Below are 18,180 nucleotides of genomic sequence, written 5' to 3'. Positions count from 1 at the left end.
AGTAAAAACCAGGAGTTGCTACTTAGTCTGATTCCTAAGCCTGCACTTTCAAACACCACAAACACAAAATATTCACATCTACACTCTAAACAATTAAAGTTTAATACGGGTAATTAATAAATACACGCCTCTACTCCTCCATCCACCACCCATAGATTTCCCCATAGATTTTTACACCATGCAGGGATTCAGGCAGTTGCTATCAACTGCTCAGTGCTGGCAACTGAGACGAAGCCTAAAACTGGTGAACAGGGCAACTAGTACATTAAGACTCCTTTATGCAAACTGGAAAAAGACATTGCCTTTGGGTAGTTTACAAAAGAGTGCTTCTGCCTCCAGAAGCTGAGTTGGAATCCCGCTTCATTCACCCGCTCACATGGGCCAATAGTGTAGGACCTGGTCTGTAGCTGGGGCCCTGCGGATGAACTCTACATTCTCTGAAGCTTTATCTTCTCACGTGTGTAAGTCCTGTTCTGACTGCTCACCTTATCATTTGAAACTCTGAGGGATCACTTCACAAATTAGGAAACAGCCAGAGAAATAAGATGATATACTGAGGATCATACATCAAGTTAGTAAGTTATTAAAATACAAAATATACTTGTCAAGCTCTTAATTAAGTTTATCTCAATTATACCATCTTTTCGTTACTATTTAAAAATGTAACTCAATTGGCTTTCAAAAAGTTTATACACTAAATTCTTTAAAAAAATAACAACATAAGCCTCTTTAAATCCTGGTTTAACATCATCACAAAGTAGCCTTGAATCTTTTTACACATGAGGTAGAGTATATATAAATAAAAACAGTTGCAAATGTGCATAATATTAGTATATGGACTAATAAGATTGAAGTGGTTTACAACTTTTGTAGTTGACATTTTGTAGGGAGGTAGAGGGAATAAAATTTCACCTACAACAATTATACATCTGTATATAATGAGCCATGTCATGACAGTGGACATGTATGATATAGGGGGTGGGTATATACCGCTGTATTGCCATATAAAAGTAGTCTAAAGCATGAATATGAGAGAGCAACGGCAATTTCTCCTATATAAAATACGTAACTCAAGTAATTTCTTTATAAAAAGGTAATTTATAGAATAATGAAAAACAAAAACAAAAGAAAAAATAATTTAAAAAAAGAAGCTTCTCTGAACAACAAAGAACTTAATTCCTCTTATTTTACTAACAGCCATTCCTTTCCATTTGAAATAATTTGAAAACTAAAAGCTAATATAGACTGGTCATCTTATTAAGTACTACATTAATGCACTACTATCAAAAATCTTTCAGTGATCATTAGTGATATTATAAAGCACAAAGGAGTTCAGTTACATAATGAGATTAAAAATGTCTTCATTATTAAAGATCTCTGACTTTCTGATCTAAAACAAAGGAACTCCAGTGAAATTCCTTTTATTCTTTTGCAAGAATTGGGAACATAAGGTTACAAGCAGTGAGAAGCTATATAGTTTAGAAATTAGTAAGTTAAGAAATATTAGTAATAATAAAGCTTCCTATAAGCACTGTAAGTGAAGTGATCATTATGAATTTTCCTCATCTCAGATAATCAATGCAGCCTCTTCAAGCACAGATTAGCATAGTTTCTAGCTCAGTGAGGGCTCAGGCATCAGCTCAAGAGGCATTCTTAAAGGTGTTAAGGGTTCAAGTTAAGACCTTACATAGAAACCTACTAAATATCATAACAGGAATTATGTATGCATCTTTAGATAAAAGAATTTGACATCTATTAGGACTTTGTATAATGATCTCTGCTGCTTTTCAAAACTAGTTTTATAGAGAAAAATAGAGACAATCACCAATTTCTGAAAAATAGGGTAAGCTTCAGAAAGTATAGCATTAAACTACAGCAACTTTTAACCTAAACAACAAAGTTAAGCTTAATAAGTATGAAAATAGGATATCTAAAGTTATAAGATATAAATGTGAGTCTAATGCTTAGTATGCTACCATTTGGCTAAAATATGGGAAAGATGGATTCCAATTAATTGACTTTGGAGCATGGCCTCTAGGGCACGCAGGCTTCAGGAGTTGCGGTGCTCAGGCTTAGCTGCTCCGAGGCATGTGGCATCTTCCTGGACCAGGGATGGAACCTTGATGAACTATTAAGATTTATTATTGATGTTTAAAGAATCAAGACAAAAAGCGAAGAGTGGCAGAATACGCTTATCTTACGGCAGAATAGGCTTATCTGCTGTAAGGATTATTTTGAACTGAAGGCACTTGGAAAATAGCCAATGCAGTGATAAGCTTTCTATGAATTCCCGAAGACAGAGCTTCCAAAAGAAACTCATTGTCATAAATCTCTTCTCCAGGAGTTTCATCAACTAGGGAAGATTTTCTCCTATCAGGGGAAAGCAGACCAATCGAACAGAATGGGGAGTCCAGAAATAAATTCCTGCATATACAGTCAATTATGGGCTTCTACACAGGGACATCACCAGATGGTCAACACCAAAATCAGATTGATGATATTCTTTGCAGCCAAAGAGGGAGAAGCTCTATACAGTCAGCAAAAACAAGACAGGGAGCTGACTGTGGCTCAGATTATGAGCTCCTTATTGCCAAATTCAGACTTAAAATTGAAGGAAGTGAAGAAAACCACTAGACCATTCAGGTGTGACCTAAATCAAATCCCTTATGATTATACAGCGGAAGTGAGAAATAGATTTAAGGGACTAGATCTGATAGAGTGCCTGATGCACTATAGACGGAGGTTCATGACATTGTACAGGAGACAGGGATCAAGACCATCCCCACGGAAAAGAAATGCAAAAAAGCAAAATGGCTGTCTAGGGAGGCCTTACAAATAGCTGTGAAAAGAAAAGAAACGAAAAGCAAAGGAGAAAAGGAAAGATATAAGCATCTGAACGCAGAGAGAATTCCAAAGAATAGCAAGAAGAGATAAGAAAGCCTTCCTCAGTGATCAATGCAAAGAAATAGAGGAAAACAACAGAATGGGAAAGACTAGAGTTCTCTTCAAGAAAATTAGAGACACCAAGGGAACATTTCATGCAAAGATGGGCTCAATAAAGGACAGAAATGGTATGGACCTAACAGAAGCAGAAGATATTAAGAAGAGGTGGCAAGAATACATAGAACTGTACAAAAAAGATCTTTATGACTCAGATAATCACAATGGTGTGATCACTCACCTAGAGCCAGACATCCTGGAATGTGAAGTCAAGTGGGTCTTAGAAAGCATCACTATGAACAAAGCTAGTGGAGGTGATGGAATTTCAGTTGAACTATTTCAAATCCTGAAAGATGATGCTGTGAAAAGTGCTGCACTCAATATGCCAGCAAATTTGGAAAACTCAGCAGTGGCCACAGGACTGGAAAAGGTCAGTTTTCATTCCAATCCCAAAGAAAGGCAATGCCAAAGAATGCTCAAACTACCACACAATTGCACTCATCTCACATGCTAGTAAAGTAATGCTCAAAACTCTCCAAGCCAGGCTTCAGCAGTACGTGAACTGTGAACTTCCAGATGTTCAAGCTGGTTTTAGAAAAGGCAGAGGAACCAGAGATCAAATTGCCAACATCCGCTGGATCATGGAAAAAGCAAGAGAGTTCCAGAAAAACATCTACTTCTGCTTTATTGACTATGCCAAAGCCTTTGACTGTGTGGATCACAATACACTGTGGAAAATTCTTCAAGAGATGGGAATACCAGACCACCTGACCTGCCTCTTGAGAAACCTATATGCAGGTGAGGAAGCAACAGTTAGAACTGGACATGGAACAACAGACTGGTTCCAAATAGGAAAAGGAGTTCATCAAGGCTGTATATTGTCACCCTGCTTATTTAACTTATATGCAGAGTATATAAGTATAGGACAGGGAAGCAAAGCGTGCTGCAGTTCATGGGGTCGCAAAGAGACAGACACGACTTAATGACTGAACAAAAACAACAATGGAAGATTAACAATGCTGTTTTAGAATGGCACTCTTTTTTATTGAGTTTCTAGCCTTCCTTTCATGAAGTAATAATGGCAAAGACTAGGTACTAACCCAAGCTAGGTCAAATAGAAGGAAAGGTGAATTTTGGTGATGTATTAATTTTTAAAATAGTCTTTTAAACAGTATTTTAGCTTTTATACTTTTACATGTTTATATTTTTAATAGTTATTTTTAAAAACCCTAACACCCCCTTAAATTAACTTTAAAAGGTTTTCAAACTATATAATTATAGTTTCACATTTTCTTAGCATAGAAGACGAAAAAGGAATAGTCATTTTATATCAGAATATACGTGCCTACAAAATGGATCACATGTTGGTTTAAGTTTCAGTTAAAAGCAAGTTTTAAAAACATATCAGTAATTTTTGTTCTTCCTTTGTAATTTTTTTCTTCCCATTTTATCTTTTAGATGCCAGACGGAATAGACTCCAGATTAGTTACCACTAAAGGTCTCTATTGCTGGCATCACTTATCAGCTCTATATTTGTAAATTTAATAACTAGATCACCACACCAAGTTAACTGAGATAAAAGGGATCACAGCTTGTATTTAACAATTTTATACAAACTCTGAGAAAACTGACCAGTGTTTTGTGTTTAAATAAAAAGGCAAATAATCTAGATTTTTGAATATTTATATGGTGCTTTTTATGTATATACTGTAGGGGAGGAAAAGTAATTTTTCCTCTATCCTTCTAAGTTCTCAGCTGCTGCTGCTGCTGCCGCTAAGTCGTGTCAGTCGTGTCCGACTCTGTGCAACCCCATAGACGGCAGCCCACCAGGCTCCACCGTCCCTGGGATTCTCCTGGGACAAAAGAGATCTAACAAAAGTCAGATCAGTAGGAGAAAAACAAACTTGTTAACTTGTATATCTCACATATATATGGAAGATACAAAAGGAAATTGAGTAACTCAAAGAGGTAGTTTAGAATTTAGGCTTGAATATAATCTTCAGGTAAAAACAAAGAAAGATGGAGGAGGTCAGTGGTGAAGTGACTAGAAAAAGTAATGTAAGCAAGTACAAGGTTATGCAGGTTTATGTCCCTGCTTTCTCCACTTACAAGATTTTCTTGTGATTTAAAGTCATCGTTTTCTTCCTGGTGCAGAAATGGAGACACTCTTATAAACAGAGATTTCCTTTATAAATATAAATTTCTAAACAAAATGGTTATTTCTACTCTGTTTTCAGAGCTTCTCCCATGTCTACTGTTTCTCAAAATAATAAGCTTGAAATAACCCTCATGCCAAAGAGGCTTATTTTGGGACAGCACATTTGGTCTTCTACAGTACAAAATGACAACATCCTAGGCAAACTTCTGATCAGACACAAATTCATTTAAAATTATAGTGTGACATGATTGCTTTCTTCCATTTTATTAAAAGAGTAAATATTCTTTGTATTTGTTCTTTTACCTATTTCTAAAGGCCAAAGATTTAAAACAAACAATGACTGAATAGGTAATAAACGGATTGTAAGTACAAGGTAAACAGAAGCCCGGGGCTTCCCAGGTGGCACTAGTGGTAAAGATTCTGCTGCCAATGCAGGAGACACAAGAAATGCGGGTTTGATCCCTAAGTCCACAAGATCGCCTGGAGAACGGAATGGCACCCTGATCCGGTATTCTTGCCTGGTGGGCTACAGTCCATGGGGTACAGAGACACAGACACACACACAGACACACACACACACACAGACACACACACACACACAGAAGCCTATAGCATCATTTATAAAGAAAATAAAAGAGTGAGGATCTCACGAAATCAGTGGTTTAATAGATCTGGTTGTTAAAGATGTGATTGTCTCAGAACCTGAAGCCTGATTCCTGATCATCGCTGAGGACTAACATTAGAAAATGTGCAGCTTTACTGAAGGCTTTTTTTCACATTATCTACTTTTAATTTTATGTAGCACTGATAGAAAAAAAGAATATTTTATATTTATATTTTTAGTAAGAGACTAGGTTTTCTATAATATCAAACACGTACACAGCATAAACATTAAACTTTGTAGGGCTAAAATGTATCTATATTTCTTAAAATGGAGACTGTGCAATGAATTTATCAAACAGCACTTTAAAAACAAAATTAGGCCTTAACTCATGAATACAGTCTTTTCTTAAAGCCTTTTGATTTTAGTTCCACACTCTTGATCTATAATTCCTTTATACTCTCTGAGCCTTCATTCTACCTCACAAGGCTTATTGTGAAGTTCAAATGAGCCAAGTGTTATGAAATTGAGAAATATTATTTAACTGCTGACTTATTACTCACTTTCTTTAGCTCATTTTTCCCTTTCTTCAAATTTCTTTTCTCACTACTTTGTAAGAAAACCCTATGTTGCTCAAGTAACAATGCCTTATTAAATTTTGGTGAAAATTACAAAGTTTTTTGAACAATTCTTTAAAATGTTCAGAAAATGTTCATAATATCTTTATTAAGCAGATTTCAGAGAACATAATTAGAAGTGTTTCCAGGTAATTTGGTAGAGATTATTCATTTCTAGGTAAGATAATTATTTTAGAATGAATGCCCAAGGGAAAACTGCTGAGTACAAATTTATAAAACTATTTTATTTCCATGTAAAATACAGAATATAAACTATGATAAATTTTAAAATGGAAACAACAAATGGAAGACAATTTTAATGGATGTATAATCTGGGAAAAGAAAATCTTTCTAATTACATCTAACATACAAATAATCACAGCAGACTTGGACAATCTGTCAAGTTTTTTTTTAATTTTATGTATTTTTGACTATGTATTAAATGCACATGGTATATAATCCAAAGGATACAAATATAAGTAGAATGAAAACTAAGTCTTTCTTTCTTTCCTGCCCACTTAACTATATAATTCTCCAAAAGAAAGTCATACTTCTCTTCATCCTGCTTGGCCAAACATTTTGGGCAAATTAATTTTAATTAGGGAGTAAACATTTCATTTTTTCTTCAGAAGTTCAATCAAGGAATATTTTCAAGATAGGATGCCTCACAGAAAAACAAAAGCAAACAAAGGCACCCTAAGAATTTATTCTAAAGAGTTTTATATCTGCCATACTGAGTAAATATGCAACAAAATATTATTTTTTCCTTTTTTAGAAAATAACTAGAGAAGAAAGGTTTGAATTGGTAAATTCATTACAAAATACCTTTTAAAGAAAAGATGCTTTACCTCTCACATATATAAATTAAGTAACATCAGGTCAAATTTTTAAAGAAATGGGAATATAAGACCACCTTACCTGTCTCCTGAGAAGCATGTATGCAGGACAAGAAGCAACAGATAGAACTGGATATGGAACAATGGATGGCTTCAAAATCGGGAAAGGAGTACATCAAGGCTGTATATTGTTACCCTGCTTATTTAACTTGTATGCAGAGTATATAATGCAAAATTCTGGGATGACTCACAAACTGGAATCAAGATTTCTGGGAGAAATATTAACAATCTCAGATATGCAGATGGTACCACTTTAACTGCAGAAAGTGAATAGGAACTAAAGAGTCTCTTGATGAAGGTGAAAGAAAGGAGTGAAAAAGTTGGCTTAAAACTCAACATTCAAAAAACTAAGATCATGGCATCCAGTCCTATCACTTCATAACAAATAGATGGGGAAAAAGTGGGAACACTATCAGATTTTATTTTCTTGGGCTCGAAAATCTTACAGACAGTGGCTGCAGCCATGAGATTAAAAGACACCTGCTCCTTGGAAAGAGAGCTATGACAAACCTAGACAGCATATTAAAAAGCAGAGACATCACTTTGCCAACCAAGGTCCATATAGTCAAAGCTATGGTTTTTCTAGTAGTCATGTACAAATGTAAGAGCTGGACTAGAAAGAAGGCTGAGTGCCAAAAAATTGATACTTTTGAACTGTGGTGCTGGAGAAGACTCTTGTGAGTCTCTTGGACAGCAAGGAGATCAAACCAGCTAATCTTAAAGGAAATCAACTCTGAACATTCATTGGAAGGACTAATGCTGAAGCTCCAATACTTTGGCCACCTGACACAAGGAGCCAACTCATTGGAAAAGACCCTGATGTTGGGAAAGATTGAGGGCAAGAGGAGAAGGGGGTGACAGAGGATGAGATGGTTGGATGGCATCACTGACTCAATGAACATGAGTTGAGCAAACTCCGGGAAATGGTAAAGAACAGGGAAGTCTGGCATGCTGCAGTTCATGGGGTCACAAAGAGTCAGAGATGACTTAGCAACTGAACAACAACATCAGTCAAAAGAAGTGAACCCCAACATATACATTTATTCTAATGAACTGATTTTAAATTATTTGCATTTAACATATTTTTTACTTCAGTTGGTAAAGAATCTACCTACAATGCAGGAGACCCCAATTTGATTCCTGTGTCAGGAAGATCTGTTGGAGAAGGGATAGGCTACCCACTCCAGTGTTCTTGAGCTTCCCTTGTGGCTCAGCTGGAAAAGAATCTGCCTGCAATGCAGGAGACCTGGGTTTGATCCCTGGGTTGGGAAGATTCCCTGAAGAATTAAAAGTCTAGCCATTCCAGTATTCTGGCCTAGAGAATTCCATGGACTATATAGTCCATGGGGTTGCAAACAGTTGGACACAACTGAGGGACTTTCACTTCACTCACTTCATCTATCAGTGGATTTTTGTGAAGGGCTTAATACTTAAAAACAGCTCTTCTGTTTATGTTAAACAAACTATTCAATCATATTTATACTAAAAAGTTTTACTCCAAAAAGTAAATATTTGCCTTAAAAAAAAAAAGTTAACTGTCAGACAAGCCTCTGTTCAAAGTACTAGAAAATCTGAATTAATAGAAACAAAATGAAAAGAGTTAATATCCAATATCCACGGTATACTACAAGGAAAGAAACTGAGCAGGGAGTCTTTTTTCCATCTTCATATGAACTATAACAAAAAGACAAAGTCCTTAAAAAAGTTAAACTCCTTAATGACTTACAGGTACACAGATTTTTAATTCATCCTGTCCTATTTTTACAGCCCATGCCCTACTTCACATTTTCTTTGCCTCTTGCCTAAACCTTTGTAATAATTTCCTCACTGGTCTCTCCCTTCCAGTGGGGTTCCACAGGAAAAAAAAAGGATTTTTACAGTTTAAAAACATTCAGAAAGTGCTAGGTTAAGTGATATTTGAAAAGTTTTTTAACCTATAGTCCTCAGTGACTTTAATATTCCATATGTATTGTAAGCTCCCAAGATACTATAGTATATGACCATTTCATAGTACTATGCTGATGCTCTAAGCAGGATGAAAAATGTTGGCAAAAGTGATAAACTACTATATAGGTCAAAGTCCTTTTCCAAGTTCATCTCCCACTGTGCTTCCAGCATCCTGTAATGTCTATTACTGTTTTATATCTCTGCGCCGTTGTTCAGGATGCCTCCCTATCTGCAGTGTCCTTCCTCTTGTCTCTACTTACTGAAATCATGTCCAGTCGTAAAGGTGCAGGATCAAAAGGTACCTCCTCCCGGAAGTCACTTCAAATTCTTGTCAATCTGATTTTTTCAATTTCCCCAAGGACTCTATGATGTTTTTGTAACATTTATTGTCACCACCCACTCCAGTACTCTTGCCTGGAGAATCCCAGGGACGGGGGAGCCTGGTGGGCTGCCATCTATGGGGTCGCACAGAGTCGGACACGACTGAAGCAACTTAGCAGCAGCAGCAGTAGGTTATATTGTAACTCTAACTTTCTTCTTCACTAAATTATAAGGTATGGAAAACAAGAATTTCCTAATACATAGTTGGTTTTCAAAACACTTATGAATTGAAATAATAACTTTAATGTGTCCAAAGAATGCCTGAAAATAAATCTCATTTCATTATACAAATACATATAAGCCCACAAACCTGGTGGAACTGATGTTACCGCCTCCCCCTACCACCATTTGACAGATTATTATAAACATAATTATTAAGCAGTTAACATTCTGTGAACAGTAGCTATATGCCAGGTACTGACCTAAGAGCTGTATGCAATTTATTTCATTTAATCTTCAAAACTATCAGGTAAAGTAGGTTCCAATATTACCTTGAATTTCCAGGTGAGGAAACTGAAGCTCCAAGAGGCAAAATTATATGCCCAAGGTCTGACAGTAGTAGGTTAAGTTAGAATAAGTCACAGAGCTTAGAACAAAATTCAGATCTGATTGCAAAGCTCACTGTTAACTGCTACACTTTGTTGCCTTTCAGTATTTGCCCAAGATGTTCTCACTAATAAACCATGCTAATTGCAATTCATTTAAACTTAGTAAGAAAGAGTATTCAAAATTTTCAGAGTTCAAAATTCACTAAAGTAAAATCTGACATCTATAATATTGAAATACAACTTCAAAAATGAAAGTGAAAGAGTTACTTACTTGCACAATTTGCCTTCTGCCATGTGGAATTAAAAAACTCAGACAGAATCACAACTATTTGCATTCTATCTGCCATTAAAAGGCTTCTGGCACAACTATGACTCTCTGAAGAATTCTGTAACCAAACAAAAGAAAAAAATACAATCTGAGTATTCTTAGACTTCCCAAACAACAACCTGAGGCCCAAAAAACCTTATAAAAATAATTCATATTTATTATAAGCTTTTGGGGGCTTCCCAGGTGGCTCAGTGGTAAAGAATCTCCCTGTCAAAGCAGGAGACGCAGGTTTGATCCCTGAGTCGGGAAGATATCCTGGAGGAGGAAATGGCAATCCACTCCAGCATTCTTGCCTGGAAAATTCCATGGACAGAGGAGCCTGGCGGGCTATAGTCCATGGGGTCACAAGGAGTCTGACACAACTAAGCAATGGAGCACATATGCATAATAAGCATTTAATATTTTGTTATAATCAAGTAATGACATCATTAATAATAACTGTAATAAAACAATAGCAGCTAACATTTATTGGTACCAGGTTCACTTGCAAGGGAAGAAAATCTTTGCTTCTTAAATAAGTATTTGCTTCTATGGTACCATTTCAACTACTTAGGCCCACATATAATATTAATATACTTCTTATGAACAGGAAAATATTCTAGAAAGCTGTTCACCAAAATGTAGCAGTAGCTATCTCTGAATAATGGAAATAGAGAGGTTTTCATTTTCTTTTTTGCCTCTTTTACATGGTCTGAATTTTTCTACAATGAACATATATTATTTATGCATTTTTTAAAATCTGGTGGGTAAATGATGACAAAACATTGTTTCATCTTCTGGGTAGTTTTGGCTCAAAATCTTAAAATCCACAAGAATGGATTTACACTATGTAAACGATAAATTCAAGTTCCTGAATTACTAGGTCCTTATATATTTCTTATCTATTTCCTTTCCTTTTTGCCACAAGCAAAGTTAAGTCTTGCTGACCCTTCATCCTTTCAAAGTTATTTAACTTCTATTATTTACCAGGCATTGTTAAGTATCCTGGAGTTTTGGGGATAAGTTTTCCCTGATGGTCCAGAGGTTAAGAATCTGCTTTGCAATGCAGTTCAATCCCTAATCGGGGAACTAAGACCCTACATGCCTGTTGGCTGCTACTGAAGCCTGCATGCTCTGGAGCCTACAAGATACAACTAGAGAGTCCATTTACTGCAACAAAAGATCTTGCATACTGTAACTAAGACCCAACATAGCCAAATAAATAAATATTTTTTTAAAAAAAGAATCCTGGTGTATTGAGGGTACAAAGAGTAATAGGGCATGCCATTAACAGTGGGCCTTCAAGAACCTCCCCAGAGACATACAGATAAGGAATTAGTGTGATGAGCAATAAATGAGAGAGTGTGCTAGCTCTAGAAAAGAACTGATCAGCCATGTGGGGTTAGAAAAGAGGGAAGTGGGGCTTAACAGCAGAACTCTTGCTTTAAAATATCTCTGAAGATCATCTTGGGATGATTACCCATTCTGTGGCTTAGTTTTGTTAACACATTAAAAGATGCAACCAAGTGAATGGTTGCCTTTAAACTAGTGACTCGAACAAAATGTGTTAAAAGCCCCTTTCCTGGAATTGCTTTCAGAGCAATATCAGCTATAGAAGAAAATTTCAGGAAAGAAAATGAAACAATATTTTGTGATAATTTACCCACCAGATTAAAATAGAGTGTGGCCTAAAGAGTCAGACAAACCTGAATTACTAGCTGGCAATCTCGGAAAGCTGAGGTAAACTCTGTGAGGCCCAGTTTCATAATCATTGAGTTCTACAGGTACCGTATTAAATGAAATAGCATAGATAATCACTTAGCACACTGTCTGGCACCCAGTAACTAACTGATATTTGCTATTTCACCTAGCTACCTGTTGCCAACAAAAGTGCTCTAGGTGCGTGTAGCTGGCTAAGTGTAACCTTTTACTTACGAAGGAATTGGATGTAAGTGGATGATTGGCTATTTTAAAAGTCAATACAGAATAACCTGTATGAGTGGTCAGTGTGTGGAATAGTTCAGTTGAGGAAGACATCAATGTGGTTGGGAGAAATAAGGAGAGTTCACAGAGGAAGAGTTCATGGAGTTCAAGGAGAAAGCAGGAAGCCCAATACTAACAAAGGCGCAATATAGTGTTTAGGACTCCACACTCAAACCCAGATTCAATCCCAGTTGGGGAACTAAGATCCCACATGACGCATGTGTGCTAAGTCACTTGCCGTGTCTGACTCTGTGCGATCCCTGGACTGCAGCTCACCAGGCTACCCTGTCCGTGGGATTCTCCAGGCAAGAATACTGGAGTGGGTTGCCCTTCCCAGGGGGTCTTCCCGAGCCAGGAATCAAACCTGCATCTCTTATGTCTCCTGCATTGGCAGGTGGGTTCTTTACCACTAGCGGCACCTGGGAAGCCCAAGGAAAAGGTTTTAAACGGAGTAAATAAAATGATCAAGGGGTGAAAGAAGGAATGACTATGTGGTATTCAGGGAGTATCCAGGAGGCCAAAGGAAGGTACCACTATGAAAGTAGAGGTAGTAGAGGGAAAAGGGAAACTTTTTCAGATGTTTGAGGAAGATGGCCTGTAAAACAGAGTTTGGAGAGCATGGGTTTAGGTCACAATATGTATGGTGAGGCAGGAGACTAGTTAGACCATTTCCATAGTTCATATATGATGAGAAGATGGTGGCAACCATGAGAAGAGAAGGGAAATGATGAATAACCCCAATGATGATGATGTACTTTTGAATACCTAGTGGTTCTAAATGGCCTAAATGTATAGCTCATTAAATCCTCGTAAAAACTCCATGAAATAGACAGATCATCCTTCTGGATTCAACCCAGCCACTTTCACTGCCCGGGGCTCATGACCTGGCACCTGCCCACTTTCTCAGGCTCAAATCACTAGTCTCCTCCTGGCTCACAGTGCTTTGAGTTCTTTCTAGTACTTAAACACACCAGACTCTCGGAGTCTTCACACCTGCTACTTTTTTTCATGTATATATTCTCCCCGTTCTCCCACCCTCTCAAATTTTAGGTGTCTTTAACTATTCACCACTTCTATCTATTCCCAGCCTGAGTCCTGATCAGCACTCTTGTTACATGCTTTGGTGGCATCTGGGATTTTTTTCTTTGCAACACTTATATCACACCTGAACTAAATAATTACAATGATATTTAATATCTGTTTCCTCTATCAGACTATAAGCTCTTCTCATTCACAGCTATATCCCTAGTAAGTACAACTACCCTGCACATCGTAAGTATTCAAGAATTTTTCTGAATGAATAAGAACCAGTGCTGGAGAAGGAAATGGCAATCCACTCCAGTATTCTTGCCTGGGAAATCCCATGGACAGAGGAGCCTGGTGGGCCACAGTCTACGGGGTGGCAACAGTCGGACATGACTTAGCAACTAAACCACAAAAGAAACAGTGCATTCTGATCTTTAATGAAAGACAGACATATTATGTCATGTTGTGTTCCAATCTCCTCCTCCTATTCCTAAGAATTTGTAAATCTACACTAAAATTATGTTGAACACTTCCAGATACATATCCTCAATTACTAGCACCTTCATAAATATATACGCATATCTATATGTCTATCTGGGCTTCCCAGGTGGCACTAGTGGTAAAGAACCTGCCTGCCAATGCAGTTGACACAGGAGACGTGGGTTTGATCTCTGGGTCGAGTAGATTCACTCAAAGAGGAAATGGCAACCCACTCCAGTATTTCTGCCTGGAGAACCCCATGGACAGAGGAACCTGACAGACTGTAGTCTCTAGGGTCGCAAAGAGTCGGATACAACTGAAGTGACTTAGCATGCAAACATATGTCTATCTATTTGCCTATATAAATTTTAAATGAACCAAGTAGAATAAGATAGAGATTAGCAATTCAGAATGGGGGGAGGAGAGGCAAAGCATCTTGGCAACCACTCTGATGATGGTGAACAGCTCAATGAAACTATATTCCTATCAGTTTAAACTAAAAGAAAGTATGATTCAAGTAAGAAGGAATCCATTAATTCCATTATTCAGGTTTCACAAATCACTGTATTCTTTATCTTGAGATAGTAAAACTATATGGAGTTCTTGACCCATTTATTCCAAGAGGAAGTGACTAGAAAATAGAATTCTCTTCAGATAACTCTGGAGAAGGCAATGGCACCCCACTCCAGTACTCTTGCCTGGAAAATCCCATGGACAGAGAAGCCTGGTAGGCTGCAGTCCATGGGGTCGCTAAGAGTCAGACACAACTGAGCGACTTTACTTTCACTTTTCACTTTCATGCACTGGAGAAGGAAATGGCAACCCACTCCAGTGTTCTTGCCTGGAGAATCCCAGGGACAGAGGAGCCTGGTGGGCTGCCGTCTATGGGGTCGCACAGAGTCGGACACGACTGAAGCGACTTAGTAGCAGCAGTAGCAGCAAACTCTATTACAGATAAATGAATCAGTTTGCTGCACCACAGAAATAGCGTGCTAATTTCTACCATTGATTCTTTTTCTCTTTACACTCTCCTCCTCTCTCAATCAATCCATGGACATGGATTCACACTAAAGAGTTGAGAAAGAATGTTTTGATAAAATTCTACTTGTAGGTTTTCTCTGATAAGCACCCCCCCCACTTGCTCTCTTCTCTCCTTTAATTCAGCATCTTCACTCTATTGTTCTAAAATCCTATTGTACAATTTGTAACATTCAAATGGATGGTTTTTTCCTTTTTTAATTTTTCTCAATATAGATTAATTTTATTTCCCTAACTACACTGATAATTTTAAGTTTGAAGCCTGGACTATCCCCTCCTTTTCCTTCAGTACCCTTTTACCTGTTCAATATTTAATAGCATGTACTTGCTAATTAAACTGATTTAAATGAAAGACTTTAGTCTATGTGAGTCAAAGAAAATACATTACTCTCCAGAAACAACTCCCTGCCACACACACACAAAGGACAATTAATCATTTTAAGTTCACTCCTAAGAAATTCATACATATTTTTCCATATGTTCATTACTACACATAATGGCTCAATTCCCACACCCATCTGAAAAAGCCTACTAAATCCATGAAATACCCCTAGAACTTCAGCAATCATGCTTTTGAGCTATGGCATCCAGCTCTACTGAGGAAAGGGGTGGATGAGTTGGGAGAGGAAATATAAATTGGGGCAAGGGTCTTTCTGCCTCATTATCTCTTTCCTCTGATCCTTTCACACAACAGTGAGGCAAGCCAGATGTGCAGGTCAGAGTTCATGCTACCCCTACACTGCCATCGGCAGTGGGGAATTCATGTGGAGATTCATACACAAATTAGCCCATAATTGGCCCACAGAAGCCCGTAACACTGTACCACCAGTGTTTGGGGTAATTTTTTAACTTCATCTTAATTCCACAGAAACTACACAAATGAGAAAAGTATTTGCTGCCTCAAGAGCCAAGCAGTGCAACAGATCACAGAACAACTAACTCACTTACTGCTTAAATCAGTTATGATGCCGTACATATCCTGCTATAATATGATAGCAAGGGACAAGTCTCGGGTGCTTTACTTTAAAATAATGGGGTATATATACACACATACACGCATATGTATCCCTGGCTATACCCAATAGAAGGATGCACGAAAATATTGCACGTAAGCCTAAAGTTCCTTGAAAACTTACTCTTTACAGAAAGACTGAGCACAGAATTTAATTAATGCAAATAAATTCCCTATTTATATAAAAATGCATATTCATGTCAAGTAATATCAGACTGACAAAGTAGGGGATGCAATGTCTAAATATGTCTAAATTCTAATAATTCCAACCACATTTTCATGAGACTTTTTTTTCTCAGTACAAGAGGAACTTTCCACTCCGTAATCCCAATTTCATTCCTCATGTTGTTCCTTTAAAACGCATATCCAGCCCATACCTCATGACTCCCACCAGCCTTGACACTAATCCTTTCCTACGCCAAGCCCTGTAAGGTACTTAGGAACAGGGACATGTCTCTGTGTCTTTCTTTTAATGAAATGCTTCAGAGCACGTACCACATGACCAGAAGAGCTGAGTACCAAGACACGAGAGCAGCTTTACCATTTTGTAAAATTTTAGTTCCCATTGACTGAAAACTATCACTATGCACCAGTTTTTTTTCTTTTATAAAACACTTATTTCCTTGCTAGGCTGTGCCGGGTCTTACTTGTAGCATGTAGGATCTTTTAATTGTGGCATGTGGGATCCTATTTCCTAAGCAGGGATCAAACTTGGGACCTCTGCATTGGAAGCTTTAAGTCTTAGCCATTGGACCACCAGGGAAGTCCCTGTGCCTCTTTTCTAAGAGTTCCTTTTATCTCCATCTTACACAGGAGAAAAGAGGCACAGAGAATATAACTTGCTCAGAGTACACCTCTAATAAGCAAAGAAGAACTGGCCTCCTGGCCAAATGCCTCCAGACTGTATTAATGACTAAAATGAACTTTCAGCATTATCTCTTTTTATTCTTTTAACAGTCACATCTAGCAGCAGTTTTTCTCCATTTTACAGAGGAGGAAACTAAGACTTCAAGATAATTAATCTGAGGTCAAACTTCTAGAAAGTGGTGAATCTGAAACCGTCTGGCTACAAAGTTCAAGTTCCTCATCACCACCACACTGCAGTTTCTCCACTTCACCTGAGGTTTCAGGAAAGAGTGCTTCCTGGGAACTGCAAGTGGAGAAGGGAAGAAGCTGTGGCACAGCTGGGGCAAAGGGGTGAAGAAACAGAAGAAAAGGTAGGGTTGGGGTGCAGAAGCCCCAAGAAAACTAGTCATACCCATCTGCAAGTATGCACCGAAAGAGGCCCAACAGCAGCCGTGGAGGCAAAAATACAAACCCCAAGCCCTATACCACCACCCACTCTTCTGACGCCCCTAACTCCACTGCCCCAATCCAACCTCGTTTTCTCACAGATGGGGAAACTGAGGAGTTCCCCCCCGCGACCCCCCCGCGAGTTAACTATCATTACATCCTTCTTCCTTCCCAACAATCCACACCAGAGGTCCCGGGTGTGCTCTTCTACCCACCCCCACGGCTCGGCTGATGTTGTCCATCTTGTTGGCGACCTGTTGGAAGAGTGGGTAGCAGGTCTGACAGAGGCGCACCGGCCGGGCACCGCGCACTAGACACCCGGTCAGCTCTGCACTGCTGTTGGCGAAGTCAAGCAGCAGCTCCCGGCACTCTGGATCCAGATCCGGCAAATCTGGGGGTAGTGACAGTGGCCCCATCCTTCCGCCCTGCAGCAGAGCCAGGGACAAGTCTTCCACCTCCAGCAACTGCTCCTCCGACAGGAGGTCGTGGAGGACCCTGTGGGGGCTGCTGCCCACGGAGAAGGTGCCCAGAGCCAGCCCCGACCACAGCAGCACCACCAACAGCAGCCGTAGCAGCAGCAACGATGACCTCCGCGGCTCGACGCTCCGGTTCGGGTCCATCGCGGGGTTCCACAACCCCCAAGGCGCAGACTGCCTCCTGTTCACTTCCAGTCGGGGCTGCGGATAGCAGCCGCTTCCGGCTTCCTCAGGCGCAGGCCGCTAGCAGGGTCACGAGGTGCGCGCGTCACGGCCCCGCCCCCGGCGCGCGGCTCTCTGCCCCATTGGCCGCCGAGAGCCGCTCGCGCCGCGGGCTTGCGCGCGTGCGGGAGCGCGCACACACTGGCGGCGTCGCGCTCCCAGCCGGTGACAAGCGCCTGACTGAGGGTCGCGCGAGACCCGGGCGGCGTCCGGCTGTGGAACACCGAGCCGAGGCTCGCCCGCGCTGTGAATACA

At 39.1% G+C, this 18,180-nt stretch overlaps 1 protein-coding gene across 2 annotated transcripts in view; it reads right to left on the bottom strand.

Moving 5' to 3' along the window:
* Positions 1-17,883, bottom strand: part of OSTM1 (osteoclastogenesis associated transmembrane protein 1) — a 41,277-nt gene extending 23,394 nt beyond the window's left edge. For both annotated transcript variants that reach the window (XM_068985204.1, XM_068985203.1), the window contains exons 1-2: positions 17,443-17,883; positions 10,360-10,474 (exon numbers count right to left, since the gene is read on the bottom strand). In XM_068985204.1, coding sequence (XP_068841305.1) covers positions 10,360-10,474; positions 17,443-17,847 — 520 coding nt within the window. In that variant the 5' untranslated portion in view covers positions 17,848-17,883. The remainder of the gene's footprint in view (positions 1-10,359; positions 10,475-17,442) is intronic.
* Positions 17,884-18,180: the final 297 nt, after the last annotated feature.

This window comes from Capricornis sumatraensis, chromosome 13 (assembly GCF_032405125.1).
Source record: "Capricornis sumatraensis isolate serow.1 chromosome 13, serow.2, whole genome shotgun sequence".
NCBI classification, from domain to species: Eukaryota; Metazoa; Chordata; class Mammalia; order Artiodactyla; family Bovidae; genus Capricornis; species Capricornis sumatraensis.
The sequence above is the reverse complement of the archived record's forward strand: the minus strand, read 5'-3'. Positions and strand labels throughout refer to the sequence as shown.